Here is an 18,620-nt window from a genome sequence, read left to right as displayed (position 1 = left end):
CACTTAGGATGAGCACAAGTCATGAAATATTCAGGTCACCAGCAGAAGGAAAGAACAAGGACTGCAGGTCTACCTCTTATGGGCCTGTCACCCCAAGGACCACGAAGAGATGGGATATCTTCATTTGTCTCTTATTATCTATAGATTCCCTTAGGACCTATGATTGTAAACAAATATTTCCATGAGACAGTTTTAATAACATTGGCAGGTATTTGTCTCAAAAGCCTGACTTTCTTTCAAAAGCATTTCAGTTAAAACTACTTTTCTTAAATGGTACTGTTGCTGCTGCTGCTAAGTCGCTTCAGTCGTGTCCAACTCTGTGCGACCCCATAGACTGCAGCCCACCAGGCTCCCCCGTCCCTGGGATTCTCCAGGCAAGAACACTGGAGTGGGTTGCCATTTCTTTCTCTAATGTGTGAAAGTGAAAAGTGAAAGTGAAGTCTTTCAGTTGTGTCCAACTCGTAGCGACCCCATGGACTGCAGCCCACCAGGCTACTCCGTCCATGGATTTTCTAGGCAGGAGTACTGGAGTGGGGTGCCATTGGTACAGATGAACCATTTGCAGAGCAAGAATAGAGGTGCAGACATAGAGAATGGACTCGTGGACACAGTGGGGGACTGAGAGGGAGGATTATTGAGAAGCTAACATTAACATATATATGCTACCATATGTAAATAGTTAGCTAGTGGGAAGCTGCTGTATCACTCAGAGAGCTCATCTCGGTCCTCTGCGATGAACCAAATGGGTGGAATTGGGGACCAGGAAGGGAGTCTCAAGGAGGGGATAAATGTATACATATGGCAGATTCATGACATTGAGCAGCACACACTAACACAACATTGTTGAACAATTAAATTCCAATAAACACATTAAAAGACCTACTTTTCTTAAAATGAAAATAGAGATATATGGCTATGTTGCTTTTCATTTAATTTATAATCCATGCTATTTTGTTTAAAACGTGTATTACAGGAGTTATTAGAACTGCCTTACATAATATGGACAGAGAAGCCAGAGAACATTACTCAGTGGTCATTCAAGCCAAAGACATGGCTGGGCAAGTTGGAGGGCTTTCAGGATCCACCACAGTCAACATCACCCTGACAGATGTCAATGACAACCCCCCAAGGTTTCCTCAGAGTAAGTACATGTTTCTTTTGATCTGCACTTATCACTCTTCATTTATGTAAAACAAACTGAAATACAGCTAAGCCTTGAACAATATGAACTTGAGATGCAAGAGTCCACTTATTCATTTTTCTCAGTAGTAAGTTCTACAGGACTACATGACCAGATCAGTGGTTGGGTACATCTGCAGATACTGAGGAACCTGGCTACAGAGGGCTGACTCTAAGTTATATGTATGGGCAATGTAGAGGGTGAATGCTCCTAACTCCCATGTTGCTCAAGGGTCAACTATACTTGGACATATAATGATATGTGACTATTCTCTTAAATAGAAAGATTCTGTTTGTACAGTATTCCTTTTATACACAAGACTAAAGAAATCACTCCATCTGTTGTCTCCTGAACTTGGTAGATAGGTGTCACTGTGTTAAAGATATCCATTTTAATTGACATCACAGTTAAATACTAAAATAGAGATAGTTGTACTAAGAAATGATACTTTGTATTTGCTGAAGTATTTATGTATTACTAAGGAATTCCTGGAGGTATTCAGAATAAACATTTTGATATGGACATTCTACTCTTGCAAAACTATTGAATATGTACTCTTTGTGGGATGAATTTCTTTTTTAATTCTTCATATTAGGAGTCAATGTTCTTCACATACACACAGAAGCACACCATCCAATGGCAAGGTATAGCAAATATAATAAACTGCAGTCTCAGAGTAGAATATGAACCTTGTGAGTGGAGGATTCATCAGGGGATTCAAGGAGAGAGTATCAGTTCTGTGAGTTCAGAATGAAATACTGTTTATGACACCTTCAGAAAGGGAAGGGAACACATTTGAGTATTTCTAATGTGGCCGAAGCTGTGGGTAGCATTTTATAGGATAACCATTAATTATCTTAAAAATCCTGAGGGGAGCTGTCCTTCTTACACATGATGTTTAAAAAGTGTAAAAGACAGAGTGAAGTAAGTCAGAAAGAGAAAATTATTAGTGCAAATGTATGGAATCTGAAAAAAAATAGTACAGATTAACCTATCTGCAAAACAGAAATAGAGACCCAGATGTAGAGAACAAACATATGGACATCAAAGGGAAAAGAGGGGGCAGGTGAGTTGGGAGATTGGGATTGACATATATGCACTATTGATGCTGTGTATAAAATAGATATCTGATGAGAACCTACTGTATAGCACGAGGAACTCTACTCAATGCTTTGTGGTGACCTAAATAGAAAGGAAATATAGAAAAGAGGGATATAAGTATGTGTATGGATGATTCACTTTACCGTAAAGCAGAAAATAGCATAATATTTTAAAGCAACTCTACTCCAATATTTTTTTTAAAAGACTTTCTAGGTTCATCTTTGAAAAAACAACTTAGCAAATATCATCAAAAAGTTACAGAGAAGTTGCTGCAGCAGTGATTTTTAGAAAAATTTTCAGAGGCATATTTGAAATAAAAACAAGTAATGGGCAATTTTGATGGTTATTGGTAAATAATGATGAATTTTAAGGACATCAGAAATTTCAGAGGTAAAATATTTTGTCTGTTTGTGTTTATAATCCAAGGAATACAATTCAACTTCAATAAATCTGGGGTGGGGAAGAAAATAAACTCTGCAACAAAGTAGACAGTGTGGCAAGTCAACAACTGCTCTCCACAAGTCAGTGTGAAAGGCTTACCCAGCCTTATCTCTCGGTATTGCTCTCAGTACACAATGGAATAATGCCTGTTCCGAAAACACAGCTAGAGTTTGCACATCTGTAAATCAGTCTAGAATTTTTCACTCACATTGCTTTGTTTGTGATAGTCACTCAGTTGTGTCTGACTCTTTGTGACCCCATGAACTGTAGCCCTCCTGGCTCCTCTGTCCATGGAATTGTCCAGGCAAGAATACTTGGTTGGGTTGTCATTCAATTCCTCAGGGGACCTTCCCAAACCTGAGATCAAACCTGGGTCTCCTGTATTGAAGGCAGATACTTTATCATCTGAGCCACCAGGACTACCACATTCCTTTGTTTAAAAGCCCTCTTAAAAGTTTCTCTGAACTCCACTACAGAATTAGCAGACAGTTAATTAACCCTTGGTTTCTGTAACATGGCACTTTCCCATGTGCTTTTCTGCTATATTTATCTCCATAGGTGCATATCTCCCCTACATTGGGAGTCCCTCTAAGGAAGAATGATGTTTGATTTTCTTTATATCATTAAGTGTTTAGATTGGTGCCTAGCCCTGGTTAAATGGCTATGAAATGAATGAGTAAATGAGTTGAATTTAAATACTCTGTCAAACTACTATTGTTAAAAGACCATGGATAAAGACATGCAAGTTGAATTCATGATTAGGCAGAGCTCCGTTAAAATATCAATTCTAAGGACAAGATTATGTGACTTGGTTCTTTCAAGTGGCTTTTGCTCTATGAAGAAAACATGTTTGAAAGAAAATTATAAGTCATAGATAAGTCCATATTATTAAACTATGAAGTATAATTAAATTCCAAGTCATTTTACAAAATTGCAGTGTATTTTTGTACTCATTTAATCCCTTATTGCACACAATATGCATATACACATATTTCATTATAAGACAAGTGTAATCGGATAGTGACTGCAGCCATGAAATTAAAAGATGCTTGCTCCTTGAAAGAAAAGCTATGATAAGCTTAGGCAGCATATTAAAAAGCAGAGATGTCACTTTACTAACAAAAGTCCATATTGTCAAAGGTATGGTTTTCCAGTAGTCATGTATGGATGTGAAAGTGGGACTATAAAGAAGCCTGAGTGCTGAAGAATTGATGCCTTTGAACTGTGGTGCTGGAGAAGACTCTTGAGAGTCCCTTGGATGGCAAGGAGCTCAAACAGGTCAATCTTAAAGGAAATTAACCTTGAATATTAATCATAAAGACTAAGGCTGAAGATCCAAAATTTTGGCCAATTTTATGTAAAGAGCCAACTCATTGGAAAAGACCTTGATGCTGGGAAAGATTGAAGGCCAGAGGAGAAGGATGAGGATGAGATTGTTGGATGGCATCATCAATTCAATGGACATGAGTTGATCAGACTCTGGAGGGTAGTGAAGGACAGGGGAGCCTGGTATGCTGCAGTCAACAGGGTGGCAAAATGTTGGGCTAAACAACAACAAAACCCTTTTATAGAAGAAGGAGTTCGTTGGTTGATTTAGTCACTAAGTCATGTCCAACTCTTTTGCGACCCCATGGATAGGAGCCTGCCTCCTTCCTCTGCCCATGGGATTTCCCAATCAAAAATACTGGAGTGGGTTTCATATCCTTCACCAGAGGATCTTCCTGATTCAGGGATCAAACTTGCATCTCCCAGGTCTCCTGCACTGCAAGCAGAATCTTTACTACTGAGCCACCAGAGACTAAAGTTCAAAAAAAATTTTTTTTTTTTAAGAGGTAATGAGTGATAGTGCTGAATTAAGCTGAATATAAACTTTGTTATAATTACAACACCAACCTCATTTTCAACCTATGTTATTTAAGTAGATTCTACCAACAGTATTTTTAAGATGTATATGAATATTATAACCCTTATTATAATAGAATGAAAAAATTATGCGTGGGGCTCAATAAACTGATTTTAACCTGACAAGTCCATTAAACTGATTTTAGAAATCACCAGAAAATCAGAAAATGGTGATGAATAAAGAAAAATGTATCCCTAACTTTTTTCTGATTTATGATTGTTGCTGAAGCATCAGTTCCTAGTGAAACAATTGTTTAACTTGACAAAGAATAAATGAATACTCTTTGAGTGAACTCATTACATTAATCACTAATGGGATCTACATATCTTTAGTCTCCTCAGAATGACTGACAACTGTCAATCCTGCCACATGGTGATATGCTCTTAGTGTTTTGAAACAGAGACAGTACACACCCAGAACTTCACACTCTGATTTGTTTAAAAGATCTTTTATTTTGCACCCATACTGCTCTAAACACATTGCTGCTCTCAGAATGATTTGGTGTCACCACAATAAGAGTAGCTTACAGTATTCTTTAATTTTCCCAAAAGCATTATAACTCATCAAATGAAAACAAAAATGACAAACTATATATTGGGAAACTTTGCAAGTTGCTTGAAGAAACAAAAAAATGATATGTATTATGAAGACTTGCATACATAAAGCACCACAAAATGCACAAATCTACACACAGTTCAAATTCTATAAAGATCTTATCCAGTCATTAAATAGACCCAGAAATCTGATTGTTTCTCTTAAGATGTTCTTGTTTGTTTGTTTTACATTTCTTCTGACATTTTTTTTTTTTTCCTCTTCAGCTGTGAAAGTAATGTTACAGCAAGACTGTGATTGACTCTAGTGTAAATATTTGGCACACGTTTTTAACATTGCATTTTTCTTTCTTCTATTAATTTACCATGGCCTCAATTTCTTACCTCTTATATCTCAATTTAAAGCTACCACTGGATCTCTTCTAAATTAGAGTATAATCGCTTTACAGTGTTCTGTTGGCTTCTGCTGTGCCCACCCATTTGAGACTCCCTGCCATGCCCCACCCTGTCCCACCTCATTAGGATATCACAGAGCATTGAGCCGACCAACCTGTGCTCTATATCAGGTTCCCCCTAGCTATTTATTTTACATGTGGTATTGTATATATGTCAATCCTACTCTCCCAACTCACCCCCCATCCCATGTCCATACGTCCGATCTCTACATCTGCTTCTCTATTCCTGCCCTGCAAATGGGTTCATGTGTACCATTTTTCTAGATTCCACATGTGTGTGTTAATATGTTTGTTTTTCTTTTTCTGGCTTACTTCACTCTGGATGACAGACTCGAGGTCTCTCTACTTTATCTTAATTTAAGCTGCATAGGTTTTAGTAAGCATTTGAGAGTTACAGAGGGAACTAGACTAATAATTTGCTTTACAAAGACTCTGCTCTAGGGAGATACAAACTCAGTGGCCTGGAATACAAGACAAACAAAAGTCTAGGTGAAAGCAGGCTGCCTGTGAGTGTCAGGGAGGCTATAGGGGAGAACAAGAGACTCAAAGGTACATATACAACCAAGGGCACAGCCCCTGTAGAATTCCAATAATGCCTGTATGTGGGCAGGAATGTATTAGGAATGGGAGCTACTTGCAAGACTCTCAGTGTAAGAGAACAAATCAATATATCTTTGGCTTGAATCCTTACTCCACGGACACAAAAGTTGCCCAGTTCTTCTTTAAAAAAAAAAAAAAAATCTCAAGGTATAAATTCCTCAATACTATCCCTTCTATTGAAAGGAATTTTTTCTACTTTTTAAGATTTTTGCCATTTCCTTCTCTGATTTTAACTGTATTCTAGTCATTTTTAAATTTATTCTCAGGCAGGTAAAAATCACTGAAGTCTATTATTCTGTGTAAAGAATATGCATATAAATATCGATGCCTTATGAACTTGAAAGTTTATAAAGTAAACTTGAGCCCTAAAGGGAGCTGTATTTTGAGAGTTGCCCTTGTAGATTTTCTGCTTTGGCTCCACCCCGTCATTCTTTCTGAAGTTATATCTTCACTGATCTCCAGTAGTAGCCTATTGGGCACCTACCGACCTGGGGAGTTCATCTTTCAGTGTCCTATCTTTTTGCCTTCTCATACTGTTCATGGCGTTCTCAAGGCAAGAATACTGAAGTGGTTTGCCATTTGCTTCCCCAGTGGACAACATTCTGTCAGACCTCTCCACCATGACCTGACCATCTTGGGTGGCCCCACACAGCATGACTTAGTTTCATTGAGTTAGGCAAGGCTGTGGTCCATGTGATCAGGCTGACTAGTTGTCTATGACTGTGGTTTCAATCTGTCTGCCCTCTGATGCCCTCTCTCAGTGCCTACCATTTTACTTGGGTTTCTCTTACCTTGGACGTGGGGTATCTCTTCACGGCTGCTCCTGCAAAGCACAGCCACTGCTCCTTACCTTGGACGTGGAGTATTTCCTCTCGGCTACTCTTGTGCCATGCAGTCACTGCTTTGAAGCACAAGCTGGAAGCAAGATTGCCGGGAGAAATATCAGTAACCTCAGATATGCAGATAACACCACCTTTGGTGGTGCATGTCTGTTATATGCAGATAACACCTCTCAGATATGCAGAAAGTGAAGAAGAACTAAAGAGCCTCTTGATGAAAGTGAAAGAGGAGAGTGAAAAAGTTGGCTTAAAGCTCAACATTCAGAAAACCAAGATCATAGCATCATGTCCCATAACTTCATGGAAAATAGATGGGGAAACAGTAGGAAACAGTGGCTGACTTTATTTTGGGGGGCTCCAAAATAACTGCAGATGGTGATTGCAGCCATGAAATTAAAAGACACTCCTTGGAAGCAAAGTTATGACCAACCTAGACAGCATATTAAAAAGCAGAGACATTACTTTGTCAACAGAGGTCCATCTAGTCAAGGATATGGTTCTTCCAGTAGTCATGTATGGATGTTAGAGTTGGACCATGAAGAAAGCTGAGCACCGAAGAATTGATGCTTTGGAACTGTGTCGGAAAAGACTCTTGAGAGGCCCTTGAAGTGCAAGGAAATCCAACCAGTCCATCCTAAAGGAGATCAGTCCTGGGTGTTCATTGGAAGGACTGATGTTGAAGCTGACACTCCAATACTTTGGTCACCTGATGCGACGAGCTGATTCATTTGACAAGATCCTGATGGTGGGAAAGATTGAGGGCAGGAGGAGAAGGGGTGAAAGAGGATGAGATGGTTGGATGGCATCCCTGACACAATGGACATGAGTTTGTGTAAACTCTGGGAGTTGGTGATAGACAGGGAAGCCTGGCGTGCTGTGGTTCATGGGGTCGCAAGGAGTCAGACACGACTGAGTGACTGAACTGAATTGAACTTGTCGAGTAAGTAACCAATCTAGGGAAAGAAGAATAATGCATGTCAAATAATCACAATAAAAGAGTAGAAATTTGATTATTTAACAAAACTCCCCTAAGAACCTGAAATGATTGCCAAATTGTTAAGTGGTCCCCTTGTGAGTCCAGTTGATATAGTGAAATGTAATGTTGGGAGGATCAAGTCTGAAAAGTTCAATAGATGGCAGTATTTCCCATAATGCTAACTATAAAATTATAACTGCTATGGGTAAATTTTAATGTTAGTGAAAAAGGAAAAAATGCTGATGAATCCATTAATATTGATATGATCTTTGTCAAGAGCAAAATATTTCAGTGAAGGATCATTTTTTTAATTAGTTTTTATGAAAACAAATATAAATGACATATAATGAATTCAACATTAATATTTTTTTTAAACAGTTGTGAAAGAAGCAACCAAGCTTCCCCTTGATCCACCAGAATGTGAAGTGTATGTTTTAATTACCAGCAAGTGGAAGTTTTTCTCATATACTTTAGAAAAAATATGTAGTTTATTTTATTATGGCTAAGACATGTATTTTGAAACTTCTTGAGAGTTTCCTTAAATATCAACATGTAATTGATTTAAAAGGTGAACCAACTTCATGGTTAGTTTTCTACATATATAAATTAATTCAGGTTTATTCAATCAGTTCAGTCAGTTCAGTCACTCAGTCCAGTCTGACTCTTTGTGACCCCATAGACTGTAGCACGCTAGGCCTCCCTGTCCATCACCAACTCCTGGAGTTTACTCAAACTCAAGTCCATTGAATCAGTGATGCCATCCAACCATCTCATCCTCTGTCATTCCCTTCTCTGCCCGCCTTCAGTCTTTCCCAGCATCAGTCTTTTCAAATGAATCAGTTCTTCACATCAGGCGGTCAAAGGATTGGAGTTTCAGCTTCAGGATCAGACCTCCCAATGGGTATTCAGGACGGATTTCCATTAGGATGGACAGGTTGGATCTCCTTGCAGTCCAACGGACACTCAGGGATCTTCTCCAGCACCACACTTCAAAAGCATCAGTTCTTCAGTGCTCAGCTTTCTTTATCGTTCAAATCTCACATCCATATATGACGACTGGAAAAACCATAGCTTTAACTAGACAGACCTTTGTTGGAACAGCAATGTCTGCATTTTAAAAAGTTGTCTAAGTTGGTCATAACTTTTCTTTTTTTTTTTTTCCAATTTTATTTATTTATTTATTTATTTATTTTAGTTGGAGGCTAATTACTTTACATCATTACAGTAGTTTTTGTTATACATTGAAATGAATTAGCCATGGATTTACATGTATTCCCCATCCCAGTCCCCCCCCCACCTCCCTCTCCACCCGATCCCTCTGGGTCTTCCCAGTGCACCAGGCCCGAGCACTTGTCTCATGTACCCAACCTGAGCTGGTTATCTGTTTCACCCTAGATAATATACATGTTTCAAGGCTGTTCTTTTGAAACATCCCACCCTCGCCTTCTCCCAGAGTCCACAAGTCTGTTCTATACATCTGAGTCTCTTTTTCTGTTTTGCATATAGGGTTATCGTTATCATCTTTCTAAAGTCCATATATATGTGTTAGTATACTGTAATGGTCTTTATCTTTCTGGCTTACTTCGCTCTGTATAATGGGCTCCAGTTTCATCCATCTCATTAGAACTGATTCAAATGAATTCTTTTTAATGGCTGAGTAATATTCCATGGTGTATATGTACCACAGCTTCCAGGTGGTGGTCATAACTTTTCTTTCAAGGAGCTAGCGTCTTTTAAATTCAAGGCTGTAGTCGCCATCTGCGGTGATTTTGGAGACTAAAAAAAAAAAAAAAAAGAAAATCTGTCACTGTTTCCCCATCTATTTGCCATGAAGTGATGGGACTAGATGATATAATCTTGGTTTTCTGAAGGTTGAATTTTAAAGCAACTTTTTCACTCTCCTCTTTCACTTTCATCAGGAGGCTCTTTAGTTCTCTTCTTTCTGCCATAAGTGTGGTGTCATCTGCATATCTGAGGTTATTGATATTTCTCCCAGAAAACTTGATTCCAGCTTGTGCTTCATCCAGTCCAGAATTTCTCATGATGTACTCTGCATATAAGTTAAATAATCAGGGTGACAATGTACAGCCTTGTCATATTCCTTTCCTAATTTTAAACCAGTCTGTTTTTCCCTGTCCATTTCTAACTGTTGCTTCTTGACCTGCATACAGATTTCTCAGGAGGTACATCAGGTGGTCTGGTATTCCCATCTCTTGAAGAAAATTTTCCACAGTTTGTTGTGATCCACACAGTCAAAGGCTTTGGCATAGTCAATAAAGCAGAAATAGATGTGTTTCTGGAACTGTCTTGCTTTTTTGATGATCCAACAGATGTTGGCAATTTGATCTCTGGTTCCTCTCCCTTTTCTAAATCGTTTGAACATCTAGAATTTCACAGTTCATGTCCTGTTGAAGCCTGGCTTGGAGAATTTGAGCATTACTTGCTATTTTGTGAGATGAGTATAAATGTGCAGTAGTTTGAGCAGTCTTCGACATTGCCTTTCTTTGGGATTGGAATGAAAACTGACCTTTTCCAGTCCTGCGGCCACTGCTGAGTTTTCCCAATTTGCTGGCATATTGAGTGCAGCACTTTCACAGCATCATCTTTCAGGATTTGAAATAGCTCAATGGAATTCCATCACCTCCACTAGCTTTGTTTGTAGTGATTCTTCCTAAGGCCCACTTGACTTCACATTCCAAGATGTCTGGCTCTAGGTGAGTGATCACACCATCATGATCATCTGGGTTGTACAGATCTTTTTTGTGTAGTCTTCTGTGTATTCTTTCCTCTTAATATCTTGTTAATATCTTCTTCTTCTGTTAGGTCCATACCATTTCTGTCCTTTATTGTGCCCATCTTTCCATGAAATTTTCCCTTGGTATCTCTAATTTTCTTGAAGATCTCTAGTCTTTCCCATTCTATTGTTTTCCTCTATTTCTTTGCACTGATCACTGAGGAAGGCTTTCTTATCTCCACTTGCTCCTCTTTGGAACTCTACATTTAAATGGGTGTATTTTTCCTTTTCTCTTTGCCCTTTGCCTCTCTTCTTTTCATAGCTGTTTGTAAGGTCTCCTCAGACAATCATTTGGCCTTTTTGCATTTCTTTTTCTTGGGAATGGTCTTGATCTCTGCCTCCTGTACAGTGTCACAAATCTCCTTCCATAGTTCTTCAGGCACTCTTTCAGATCTAATCCCTTGAATCTATTTGTCACTTCCACAGTATAGTTGTAAGCAGTTGGATTTAGGTCATACCTGAATGGTCTGGTGGTTTTCCCTACTTTCTTTAAGTCTGAATTTAGCAATAAGGAGTTCATGATCTGAGCCACAGTCAGCTCCCAGTCTTTTTTTTTTTTTTTTTCTGACTGTATAGCTTATCCATCTTTGGCTGCAGAGATTATAATCGATCCAATTTCAGTAGTGGCAATCTGGTGAAGCCCATGTGTAGAGTCTTCTCTTGTATTATCAGAAGAGGGTTTTTGCTATGATTAGTTAAGTTTTCTTCACAAAACTCTGTTACCCTTTGCCCTGCTTCATTCTGTACTCCAAGACCAAATTTGCCTATTACTCCCGGTATCTCTTGACTTGCTACTCTTGCATTCCATTCCCCAATAAGGAAAACTTCATCTTTTTTGAGTGAAAGATGAACTCCCCAGGGCGGTGGGTTTATTCAATATGTCATTCCAATTTTCTATAGCCAAACAGAAATTTTGTTTGTCAGCTATTGAGAGATGTATGCTAATGTATCCCATTAAAATACTGGATTTTTCTATTTATTTTTAAATTTTTTTTTGATTATGTCTTTTCATTTTGGTTAAATATAGTTTGAAATCATGTTACTGGATATACCCAGATTTAAGGCATGATGTCCTCCTCTTAGTTTGAAAATATTTCCTTTTGAAGCATCTCTCTTTAACAATGATTTTTAACTTAAAGTCCAGTTTAACTGATATTAATATAATTATTCAAGATGTTTCTTTTCCTTTTTTTTTATTTAACAGTTGGATGGAATAATATTTTTCATTATTTTCCTTATTCACTATATTTTCTTACTTTTAAAATGTTTTATGTAAGCCATAAACTAAGTTTTTGTTCATTTGTTTTAATCTGGCTTCACATTTTGTTGTTTACTTTTAACTTATGTTGGGATTGGAACAGTTCTGTCTCGCCACAACAAAAATTTGAAATGGCAGACCAGTGTTACTGCTCAGTTACAGGTCAGTTTTATTTGGCAAGCAAAGGAAAAATCCTCAAGGCATGAAGGCGGACCAACCCCAAAGAGGCGAGTGGCTCAATTTTGACTCCTCTTTTTATGTGTTTTTTTCTCTTCCCTCTGAGCCTGGCCTCTATAAACTGGGCTAGCCAGGAGGGCTGTTTGTTTCACTCGAGGGTCTCACTCTGGTCCTTGGACCTTCCTTTGTTCTATTTTCATGGACTTTTCCCTTCCTTTGTCTTTTAGCCAACACTATTTTGGACTCTTTTTTCCTATTCTAACTGCCTAAATAGTTTACTGATACATTTATAAATAATTACTGATACATTTTCTTTTTAAGTCATTATCTTTGTACTTGTTTCTTTTGTTTGTTTTTTTCTATTCTCTCCTTCCTTACTTTCTATGAATTATTCATATATATAATTTTGTTCATTTTATCCTCCATCAATTATTTTTTATTTTACTTTCTTCTGTTTTCTTTAATGTTTGCTTTAGATATTACAGTTTATTTCATTCCACCTTAAGATATAATTTATCACTTGAAATAATGAACAACTTTAAACTCTTTGAACCTCTTTGAGTTTACTACTTTTGTCTCATATTTAGCCTTATATGGAATTGCCATTTTCTTGTTAGTTAAAGATTTGTGCTTTAAGGCAATTATAATTTATCTTTCTGGTGCTATTTAATATTTATTTTCTATTTTACTTCTATAGTCATTAGTAGTTTTCTATATGTTATTAAGTATTTATCTTAGGTATTTAAAAATCCTTTCCTAATAATTCTAAAATCAACATCATCTATGGGTCATTTTACTGACTGGTTCCTTTTCGATTTTAGTAATATTTCATTTTCAAGTGTATTTTATTATTATTGGTTGAACATTGTATGTAAGAAACTGTAGAAGTTCCTGATTATGTCACCCTTTTCCACAGAGATATGCTATTTTCTTGTAGATTAAATTTAGAGTATGTTGTCATGCAGTTGCTCATTCATGTCCGACTCATTGCAACTCCACAGGCTGCAACATGCCAGGCTTCCCTGTCTGTCACTATCTCCCTGAATTTGCTCAAATTTATGAATTTAAGCAATTCATATAGAGTTTTATATAATATGGAGTAACTACTCCATACTAGCATAGTTAAACTTTGCTATAACTGGTAAATTTCATCTTTTCCCTTATTCCTGGGAAATATGCTCTTAATCCTAAGAACTAATTTTTCTCTAATATCAGCTGGAGTCAAAAGCATTTACTAAATCTGATTCCTGGTGCCTCATACCTTCTGAAATATCTGTGTAGCTCTTTATGTCTTCCGGCTTTGCTTTATTTCAGTTTCTTTGAGTCTCTATATGTGCAAATGTAGTGCATATATCTATAATTACCATAAGGAAAGACATTCAGTCTTTGGGGTTCATTTCTCTACAGTTTCTTATTTGTGCCTTCATTCTCCTTTCAGCTACTGTGGCAGACCTTTAATCCAAACCTTGGTCTCACAAAGTACATAATTTCTGTTAGGTTCTTCTCTTTAGTACATTATGTTGAAAAATGCCCTGAATCTCTGAGAATGTAAAACTAATCTCGTGTGCTTCCTTTCCCTCAAGGCCTATACCTCATCCAGACCTTCCTGCATTGAATGCTTTTCAATGACAGTCATTCTATGTACATTGTGCAGCTTGCATACTTGTATTTTTGATTGGAGAGATAGTCAGATGTGGGCTTCCCTGGTGACTCAGATGGTAAAGAATCCACCTGCAATGCGGGAGACCTGGGTTTGATCCCTGGGTTGGGAAGATCCCCTGGAAGAGGGCATGGCAACCCACTCCAGTTTTGTCGCCTGGAGAATCCCCATGGACAATGGAGCCTGATGAGCTCTAGTCCATGGGGTTGCAAAGGGTCGGACACATGACTGAGCAACTAAGCCCACAACATAGTTAGATATATACCATTCCATCAAATCCAGATTGGAAATACCACTCCACTTTTTTAAGTTGAAAGGTCATGGAAAGTACTTGGAAAAGTAGTATATCAATTTAATATTTAACCTAGCTAAATTGAAAGTATACATTTTGAAAGAAAATTGGGAATCTATTCAAGATAGTTTTTCATTCAACCCTATTAAAGACAAAATATATTTATCTATGTTATGATTTAATATATAAAGAATTGAAAAGATATTTTATTATATATTTATTCTATTAAACAAGATACATATACCTGATGAGAACAGTTTCTCAGACAAGGTAACAGCCAAATTTAATAAATTTGTGGAATTATTTTAATTTTGAAGTTGTATATTTTTGAATAATTTGAAATTACCTAAGTGGAAAATGATCAGTTATAACATGTCAATTATTTTATGATTTGTTTTTGGTCTGTTTAACTGTATACTGTGGGAGAGTTGTAGACTGATTTATTTATTTATTCATTTTTACTTGTTCTGTTTATCTTGTATAGATATATATGTTCATGGTCACGAGCATATATTTCTTAGAGTCTTTACAAATAAATTTCTAATTCTTCATTGAACACTGGAAAAAAGTAGGAAAGGTTTTCAGTTAGTATATATAAGTTCACTTTTTTTTTTTTTACTGTGTTGTGTGCAGTCTTCTGTAGTTGTAACTCACTGGCTTAGTTGCCCTTTTGCAAGTGGGTCTTAGCTCCCCAACCAGGGATTAAACTCATATCCCCTGCATTAGAAGACAGATTCTTTACCATTGGACTGCCAGGGAAGTTCTAAGCATTCTTTCAGTTTTTTTATGAATCATGTTTATGATTATAAATGAGGGGATGTTAAAAAGAAAAGTGGCCCCATTGTATCATTGTTTTGAAGAAAAACACATTTTGTACAGGAGAACCGGCTTTGGAATAGTGCATGTTGACACATGATAATGAAGAAGTAGGCTAAGCAATTTTAAAGATATTGTTCCTGATTACAGTGAATATTCTGATGTAGGTCAATTATCCTTCTAATGTATGGAATTCAAATAGCTGTAGAATTAGTCATTTATATTATTCATATATTAAAAATATTGTATGCAGAGCTTAACATAATGTTTAGTGATTAGTATTCAGTAAAAGTGTCTTAGATTCAGGAAAGTCATCTTTCTGTTTTTAATTTGAAATTAGCATTTCTAATGTATACTGTATATGCATAAAACAAGTTAATTTTTAAAACTCTCTGGTTAATTTATGATGTCAGATATGCTGGTAAGTCATACATCACAATATCTTAACCACTTACATGTCAATCAGCTTCCTGTCTCTCAAAATCTTCTATAAATAAATAAATAAATATATATATATATATATATGTTTTTAAGGTAGTCACTTTCTTGTCAATATTATTCATGTAATAAAATATTAATTAGTTTGCATAAATGTAATGATTAGTTGATTGCAGTTCTTACAGGCTAGGGCATGGGGTTAATCTTAGGGAATAACTTATTTGCTCACCTTGCAAAGTTATTGAAGCATAGACACAAAGTCTTTTAAAAAGCAATTAGAATCAAGACTATCCTGGGAAAAAAGTGTATTAAAAGGGACAAGCTTCAATGAATCAAATGCTCTTTTTTGTTATTCCCATCAACTCTTCCTTTCTTAAATGTGCTTCAGCTAATCATTAGCATTTTACGATAGACTCTAAGAAATTATTTGAAAAGGATCACATATGACATATGAAATTATGGCACATTCAGAAATAAAATATGAAATGATACCTGTATCTCTATGCCATGTAAAATTGTGTAGTCAACATCAAAATTGGTAATATTATTTAAAGTTATCTTTAAAACTTGCTAATGAGGCAGATCATTACTTAGAAACAATACACATATATTCAAACTAAGAGAAAAGGACATCACTAATGTGCTATAAATAATATGGTACCTAAAATCCAATAATGCACATTCTGCCACCTCATAGTTCAGCCAGTCTAAACTTCATATCCAGGAATAATCTTAAGTGTAATAAATTCTACCATAAAATAAATTAAGGCATCAGAGATGCTATAGATTGTATAGTAGACATTTGGTGTAACAGACATTTCATTAAGAAAAATTTTGGAGTTTGTGCAAAGTCTTATCCATTGATAAGGTAATGCCATCCAACCATCTCATTCTCTGTTGCCCCCTTCTCATCCTACCCTTAATCTTTCCCAGCATCGGACACTGTATTTCCCAGTGAGTTGGCTTTTTGCATCAGGTTACTGAAGTATTGGAGCTTCAGCTTCAATATCAGTCCATTCAGGATTGATTTCCTTTGGAATTGACTGGTTTGACCTCCTTTCAGTCCAGGGGACTCTCAAGAGTCTTCTCCAACACCACAATGCGAAAGCATCAATTCTTTGGTGTTCAGCCTTCCTTAGGGTCCACCTCATATTCCCGTACATGACTGCTGGAGAAACCACAGCTTTGGCTATACCAATCTTTATTGGCAAACTGATGTCTCTACTTTTTTAACATGCTGTCTAGGTTTGTCATTCCTTTTCTTCCAAGGAGCTAGTGTCTTTTAATTTCATGGCTACAGTTACTGTCCACGGTGATCTTGGAGCCCACAAAAATAAAGTTTGTCACTGTTTCCATTTTTCCCCATCTGTTTGCCATGAAGTGATGGGACTGGATGCCATAATCTTAGTTTTTCAAATGTTGGGTTTTAAGCCAGCTTTTTCACTCTCCTCTTTCCCCCTTATCAAGAGGCTCTTTAGTTCTTAACTTTCTGCCATTAGAGTAGCATCATTTGCATATCTGAATCTGTTGATATTTCTCCTGGCAATCTTGATTCCAACTTGTGATTCATCCATCCACACGTTTTGCATGATGTACTCTTGGATAGACTCTGGGAGTGGGTGATGGACAGGGGGGCCTGACATGCTGCCGTTCATGGGGTCACAAAGAGTCGGACACGACTGAGTGACTGAACTGAACTGACTCCGCATATAAAGTAAATATGCAAGATGACAATATGCAGCCTTGACATACTCTTTTCCCAATATTGAAACAGTTCATTGTTTCATGTCTGGTTCTAACTGTTGCTTCTTGACCTGCAAACGGGTTTCTTAGGAGGCAGGTATGGTGGTCTGATACATCTCTTAAGAATTTTTCACTGTTTGTTGTGATCCACATGTCAAAGGTTTTAGCATAGTCAATGAAGCAGAAGTAGATGCTTTTCTGGATTTCTCTTGCTTTTTCAACAGTCCAACAGATGTTGATAATATGATCTCTGGTTCCTCTGCCTTTTCTTCAGTCCAGCTTGTACATCTGGAGATTTTCCATTCATGTACTGTTGGAGCCTAGCTTGAAGGATTTTGAGCGTACCTTGCTAACATGTGAAATAAGTGTAATTGAATGGTAGTTTGAACATTCTTTGCCATTGCCCTTTTTAGGGGTTGGAATGAAAACTTACCTTTCCCAGTCCAATGGCCACTGCTGAGCTATATCTTATAACTGCTAGGAGTGAACCAACCTTCATGATCTTTACAGGAAAATAAATGTAGTGTATAAATTATTGATATTTTGCTTTTACAGCAGTTAAGTAGCTACTATAAAAAGGAACCTAAATTTAGAGGAATGAAGGGAAAAAAGTGGCAGACAATCTGAACATTGATTTCATTGTTTAAAAAAAAGCAAACACAAACAATTCAATAGATATGAGTTAGTCCTAGAATCTCTAAGCTCTCATTAGCTATAGAACTGAGAGACTCCTTTTTTTCCAATACAGCCACCTATTCTGCTAGAGAGAATATACTCTTGCATATTTGCCTAGGTATTGTCGTGTTGTCTTCTGACCTTGAAAATATAAAGAACATGTGGGAGTTCCTTTCTACCAGAGATCTGTTGTAGAGTTCTGTAAAGCCTAAGTGTAATACTTTGGAATAATAAGAATTTAGGAGTTTATGTGCATTCTGCCACTGATATAAGTTTTCCCTATGTAGACTTCATATTTTCACATGGTCACAGTAGTGTGAGTGCATTGGTACTTCAAGTGAGAAATTTTCAAGTTGTGTTGTGGGAGCTCAGAGCCTCTGTAAGGCAGGATCTGGCTCGGCATCTTAGCTTGTGAGCCGTGGAGAAAAGAGGGAGTATACAATCCCAGGAATTCAGTGAGATATTACTAGAGCTAGGTGTATGGCATGAAACCAGGGATTGCTCTGAAATTAAAAAAAAAAAAAAGGGAAAAACTGCACCTGTCAATCAACAGAAGACAGAGCACAGGCATTGATGTTAAGAACTCAAGCAAGTTAAGAGAAAGAGTTAGACACAATTGGACACAGAGAAAGTAAACTGGAAGACATATTTGAAGAAAATTAGCCAAAATTCTTCTGAGAGGCTCAAAATTAAAAGGACTTTCATATGAAGACAGCAAGGA

General features: G+C 37.0%; 1 protein-coding gene across 6 annotated transcripts in view; it reads left to right on the top strand.

Annotated features, from left to right (window-relative positions):
* CDH18 (cadherin 18) overlaps positions 1-18,620 on the top strand; it is a 1,188,046-nt gene that overhangs the window by 1,049,752 nt on the left and 119,674 nt on the right. For 5 of the 6 annotated variants that reach the window (XM_070476511.1, XM_070476510.1, XM_070476509.1 and 2 more), the window contains one exon: positions 974-1,141. The exons of the other annotated variant lie outside the window; for it this stretch is intronic. In XM_070476511.1, the coding sequence (XP_070332612.1) occupies positions 974-1,141 (168 nt within the window). The remainder of the gene's footprint in view (positions 1-973; positions 1,142-18,620) is intronic. 6 annotated transcript variants of the gene reach the window in all.

The sequence above is a fragment of the Odocoileus virginianus genome, chromosome 14, assembly GCF_023699985.2.
Source record: "Odocoileus virginianus isolate 20LAN1187 ecotype Illinois chromosome 14, Ovbor_1.2, whole genome shotgun sequence".
NCBI classification, from domain to species: domain Eukaryota; kingdom Metazoa; phylum Chordata; class Mammalia; order Artiodactyla; family Cervidae; genus Odocoileus; species Odocoileus virginianus.
Note: the sequence above shows the minus strand (reverse complement) of the source record. Positions and strands in the feature narration are given on the sequence as shown.